The sequence below is a fragment of the Epinephelus moara genome, chromosome 16 (genome assembly GCF_006386435.1).
Source record: "Epinephelus moara isolate mb chromosome 16, YSFRI_EMoa_1.0, whole genome shotgun sequence".
Taxonomy (NCBI): Eukaryota; Metazoa; Chordata; class Actinopteri; order Perciformes; family Serranidae; genus Epinephelus; species Epinephelus moara.
The window spans coordinates 47376299-47382279 of NC_065521.1; the positions used below are offsets into that span (position 1 = coordinate 47376299).

The window sequence follows — 5981 nt, forward strand, 5'->3', positions numbered from 1 at the left end:
GCACCGTGCGGCCAATGTCCCTGTAGAGTTTCTTCAACTCCTTGAAGACAATTGTGATTTTTTGCAGGGACACCCTGGAATATTTTGGTGGGATGTCCCTGAGGTACTCCATAAATGAAATGGCCTGGCCCACATACAAAATGATAGTAGTTGGTGCCAGGCCAAATGCTCTGAGGAGAGCAGGGTAGCTGTGGAAAGACCAGTCTGGATTTAGTCTCTGTCATTCATTTGTTTTCAGTACTTACTAAGGTTACGTCTTTCAAAGTTCACTACTTACGATTTGACAAGAAGGACGTCGTCTAAAAACTCCCATGTCCAGTACTTCACCGAAGACCACCCGAGCATCATATATTTTATGAATACTTTTGTTCGTGTGGTCTTGGTGATTGCGTTCTGCTTCATCCTGCTCGTCCCCTCTGGGCAAGCCACAAATTTGCTGTATTTGGCCATGTATATGTCTGTGAAAATGAAACGTGATGATGAATGTAGCATGAAAACACTCCACACACCTGCACAAATATAGAATGTGTAATTTCTTACCAATTGAGGTGCCAAAACATATCGTTCTCAAATTCGAGGCCTTGCTCTTTCCGCTGAAAAAGGGCTTCATGGCACGGTGAAATTTTTTAAGTTCAGGGCTCAGATGTTCTGTTTCCCCCTAGGAAAAAAAAAAACAGTACAAAACATCAATAACATGACCACATGCCCTCCTTGGTTCAAAGCTTGGTAAAGATTTGTAAAATTATCATCTCACCTCACTGCTGCTCTGCTTCTGTCTTGAAGCAGCAGCAGCAGGAGGCACGGAAGAAGAGGTCTTCCTCCTCTGAGGCACCGGTGGCTGCTGCTCGGCCTCTTCCTCTGCTCCTCCTCCTCCTCACCACTGTCATGGGCGGAGGGAGATGAGGCTCCCTCCTGCTGCTGCTGCTGCTGCTGCTGCTGCTCTTCCTCCTGCTCCTCCTCCTCTGAGCTCTCCTCCTCTGAGCTCTCAGAGGAGGAGGGGGGATGAGGCTCCCGCCTGCTGGTGCTGCTGCTACTCCTCCTGCTCCTCCTGCTCCTCCTCCTCTGAGCTGTCGGAGGAGGTGGATGAGGCTCCCTCCTGCTGCTGCTGCTGCTGCTGCTGCTGCTGCCACTTCTGCTTAGTCAGGAGAAGGAAAGACAGGATAGATAGATAGCTTTTATTGTCCTGTTGTGGAAATTTGTTTCCACAGTGTGCCATGCCATGACAACAACCAGCAAGACACAACAGGACTGCAAAAAAAAAGAATATATATATATATTGTTCCTGCAGGAGGCATTTTGGCAGAGGTTTTGCCCCTGCCCAGGCTCCCCTCTGAATCCTCCTGCAGGTCCAGTGTGCCTATCATAGGTGGGGTGGGATTTGAGGCCCTCAGGGCAGCCAACTGCCTTATGGCAGAAGCCCGTTTGAGGGCCTTTATTTCTTTACTCACCCTTCCTCTGGTGACATCTTGGAGGCGCCTAATGTGCTTCTCCAAGTGTAAAATGTGTGGGGAGCACAGGGGGAAAGGGCATGGCCCAGCATCAACTGTAATCCGGCCAGTCGCCAGATTGTTGAGGATGCTCCTTTCTTTTAGGTTTAGAAACCCGTGGCTCTGCCGGAGGTGCTTGGAAAGGGCTCTCAGCTCATGTCCACAAATGGGGCATTCCCCGGAGACCTTGGTTTTTGTCATCTATAAAAGTAAAGAAAGGAAAAATCATTCTGTGATGAGGGAACTTTCTCTGTCAGCTGTAACATCCCTCAGCAAGTGCACAAGTAAAAAGGAAAGGAAATTAAGAAAAAAAATTACTGAAAAAGGAATTAAGAAAACAATATGAATAAAAGGGATTTAAGAAAATACTGTAGCGGGGCGTTGGTGGCTTAGTGGTAGAGCAGGCGTCCCATGTACAAGGCTGTTGCTGCAGCGGCCCTTTGCTGCATGTCATCCCCCCTCTCTCTCTCTCTCTCCCCCCTTCACGCTTACCTGTCCTGTCCATTAAAGGCAAAATGGCCAAAACAAAAATAAAAAATACTGCCACACACGGCTGCACTGCCCTTCACTCTTTCTTTCACCTTCACATGGCCGCCCATGAGAGAAAGAGTGAAGGGCAGTCCTGGCAGACCTGAGTTTCTGTTTGCTTCTTTAGTTCAAAAGATGAGACATGAAGCAAAGTTTTAATCTTGTGTTTGCTTTCTACCCATCACTAGAATAAGTTAACCTCCTCCTTTACATCGCTGTAACCTTAACTCGACCCATGCACTGCTGCTCTCTTCTCCAGCGCGCTCCACACTCACTGGTGGCCCAGCACCGTGCGGCCAATGTCCCAGTATAATTTCTTGAGTTCCTTGAATACGATGGTGATCCTTTGCAGGGACACCCTGGAATACTTGGGCGGGATTTTGGATCTTGATGCTTTAAATTGGCTGCTCCTCCTCCTAGAAAAAACAAAAAACAAAACAAAACATCATTAACACCACTACTACATGACCACATATCGTCATTGGTTCTACACTTGGTAAAGATTTGTAAAATTATTGATGAACTAATCCATCTCACTCACCTCATCGGTGCTCTCCTCTGACTCCCCTGCAGAAGAAGACTGTTACGGCTGTGTATGTGTTCCTTGCTGCTGTCCCTTTTCCCTCCTTGTAGATCTGCCCAGGTGTGCTGCATTACCTAAAGAGGTGCAGCACAACTGGCATGGAGGAGGTGCTTAAGAGCTCCTGTGCCAGCAGCAGAGGAGAGGTGGTGTGGGGACTGCTGGTTCTGCTGCCTCTCACCAAGGGATTTTTTTTGTCTTGTTTGATTGTTTTAACTCTAATAAATCCCATGGATTTGAGTGTTTTAAAGGTGTTCATGTGGTTATTATTGGGTCAGTGATGGAGTTTTGTTAGCCCCGTAGGGCCGCTTAAGGGTGGGGCGTAACAAATGGGGGCTCGTCCAGGATTTGAACATCTATGAGGTGATGTAAATGTGAGGTTTTTGTGTGAATCTCGTGTAAAGGTAATCTCTTTTGTTAAATCATTTGTGGTTGTTGCTGTGTTGAGTTGAAACTTTAGTTTTAAGCACCCTGACTAGGTAGTCACCGGGCAGGTAAGATCTTGCCACTTTGTTGTTTTGCCTTTTTTATTTTTGGTGGTAATCCTGAGTGGGGGCACACTTCAGTATATTACAGTTGGCTATTTCTATGGTCTTCTGGGATGCACTGAGTTCAGCGTTTAAAGCCACCTCGAGCTCGACAGGCCACTGAAGACTAGCTAGGTTAGGTAGCTGTCTTGGTAGGTACGTCAGGGTTGGGGTGCCCCAACAACTTGTTTCCCAGTTTTTGGCACTTTACAGAGCAACTTGATTGTGATTTTGTTTTGCTTGAGATGAGTAGTTTGTTTGGTCACGGTTTTGTGTAGCTGTGATAAATACTTGTGTGCAGTAACTTGTGGTTTATGACTGTTAGGGTGGTGGTCACTGTACTCCACATTTGGTGGGTCACTTGTGGGTTGCTGCTTAGGTGTAAGTTGGCAACATTTGTGTAGTGGTTGACTACATTGTGACCATTTTGTTCTGTGGTTGTTGCAGTCCACTTTTTGGTATGGCATGGAGGAGGTGCTTAAAAGCTCCTGTGCCAGCAGCAGAGGAGAGAGGCTGCTGGCACAGGAGGCCTAAGGGTGGGGCATAACAAAGACACTGACCTCTTCTTCTGAGGTGGCTGAACTGACAGCCGCTTCTTACTCTTTATCTCCCTGGCAGCCTTGTTCTCGCTCGTGGTTGCCTGGGTAGAGAGAAAAACAATAAGAAGACATGTTTAAGTTACATACTTTGGCCTTGGGCAAAATGATTATGGCACTGTATTACACTAATCAATTACCTTCTCACCTCAGAGGGGGAGGCCATGCTGAAAGGCAGCTTCCTTTTGGCCGCAGCTGACCCTCTCGTCTGCTGCGGTTGCTCCGTCTGCTCGGGCTGCTGCTGCTGCTGCTCGGGCTGCTGCTGTTGCGACGGCGGCGGCGGCTGCTGCTGTTGCTCGGGCTGCTGCTGTTGCGGCGGCTGCTCCTCATCCAAGGACACAATCAGGTGGACCTCACTCTGGGGCTCTTGCTGGTGGTTCTCCTCTTCGGAAGAAGATGAGGAAGAGGTGAGAGAGCCAGACGAGGATGAGCCATCTGGCTCCTGCTGTTGCCACTGCTGTGGCGCGGGTTGCTGGTCGTCATCAGAGCTCTCGACCTGGAGCGGAGGGGGCTGGGGCCCGGGCTGTCCCTGCAACTGCTTCTGCAGAGGAAGAAACAAACAGCAACAGAAAACAATTAATGACAATGTAAAGATTGAGTTATTTAAAGAAACTGAATATGGATAGAATGTATATTTGCTATGTATTTTTCATTCACTCACGTTGAGGTCACCAGTGATCTTGCGGTGTTGCAGAACCTCCCGATCGAATTCTCGGACCCTCTGGCGAGCGTGAACACATGCCCTGTTCTGGCAGAGAGATGTCCCCTCCTCCGGGTCCTCCAACTCATCTGCCAGATCCAGGGCGCTCACCATCGGCGGATCTGGATTGGTGGCCCTCAACTCTGCAAGGAGGGCAATGGCGGCACTCCTTTTAAGGGCCCTTATCTCCAGTTTCGGCCGTGCCGCAGTACACTCCTTGTGGCCCTTCAAATGTTTCTCCAGGTTGAGAAGGTAAGGGGCACACAGTGGGAGGGGGCAGGGTCCTGGGGGCACTGGCGTTCGGCCGGTGGCCAGGTGGTTTAAAATGGCCCTTTCTTTATGATTTTCCAGGTTGTGGCCCTCTCTTAGGTGCTTAGCCACCATATTTAATACGTTTCCACATATGGGGCATTGTCATCTGTAAAAGTAAAGAAAGACAAACTAGGTTCAGTGACGAGGAAACTGTCTGTCAGCTGCACATCAAGTACACATGAAACAGACACTTCACAAACTTTTTTTCAAAATGCTCAAGTAATAAGTAAATAAAATTAAATATATTTACTTTCTCCAAACAACAATCACGTTTCTGGGTCGCATTAAATATATTTACTTTCTCCAAACAACAATCACGTTTCTGGGTCGCTTGACATCTCCAGACATACTGTCATCAACATGCACGCGGCTCTTTGAAGTAGGAGCGTCAGCGTAACAAGCAGTTAATTAACGGCACTTTATGGAAAACTCAACATCACTGATCAGTTCAGCAGAGAAAACATTAAAAAATTAAAAATCAGAATATTTTCAGCAAATACTGCATAATACACTCACATTTGGGGTCCCAGACACACTCTCATCAACATGCACGCGGCCGTAACAAGCAAGTAATTAATGGATCATTCTGGAAAACTCGACATCACTGATACAAAAGTTCAGCCAGAGAAAACATTAAAAAATTAAAAATCTGAATATTTTCAGCAAATACTGCATAATACACTCACATTTTGGGTCCCAGACACACACTCTCATCAATGTGCATGCGGCTCTTTGAAGTAGGATCGTAACCGTAACAAGCAAGTAATTAATAGATCTTTCTGGAAAACTCGACATCACTGATACAAAAGTTCTAGTTAGGGAATTTTAACAAATTGCATAGACCATCTGTGAAAAAATTGCTTACCACTAGCTTTCTTCACTAATATGTTCATCTAGGTGTCTACAAACACCTATCAATTTATGCAAATCCAAATTCTTGTGGAAAATTCTGGGGAGCCAATCAAAGTCAGGGTGCTCAGAGGACCTGGGCAAAAAAAAAAAAAGGGAAAATAAACTTTTGCCAATAATAGCTTGAGAGATGTCTATCTAGGGTTTTTTTGGGGTGCTGAATTGATTCCAGCCATTATTTATCAGAAAAAATCACTCCCTGTTCACATAAAAGGTATTTTATTAACATAATTAAACAGAACTGAACTCACTGTAAACGTTGTTTTATCAGTTTTCTAGTCAACCTTATTGTGGAGGAAAAAACAAATTGACAGTTCACTATGAAATATTACGTGATCAACT

General features: G+C 46.3%; 1 protein-coding gene across 1 annotated transcript; it reads right to left on the reverse strand.

Annotated features, from left to right (window-relative positions):
• Positions 1-3304: 3304 nt before the first annotated feature.
• On the reverse strand, positions 3305-4802 carry LOC126402376 (adenylate cyclase, terminal-differentiation specific-like). The gene is made up of 2 exons (XM_050064277.1): positions 4380-4802; positions 3305-4259 (listed from the first exon to the last, which is right to left on the reverse strand). Exons 1-2 carry the CDS (start codon positions 4800-4802, stop codon positions 3855-3857), a joined length of 828 nt encoding a protein of 275 aa, XP_049920234.1. The 3' UTR covers positions 3305-3854.
• Between the last annotated feature and the right edge of the window lie 1179 nt (positions 4803-5981).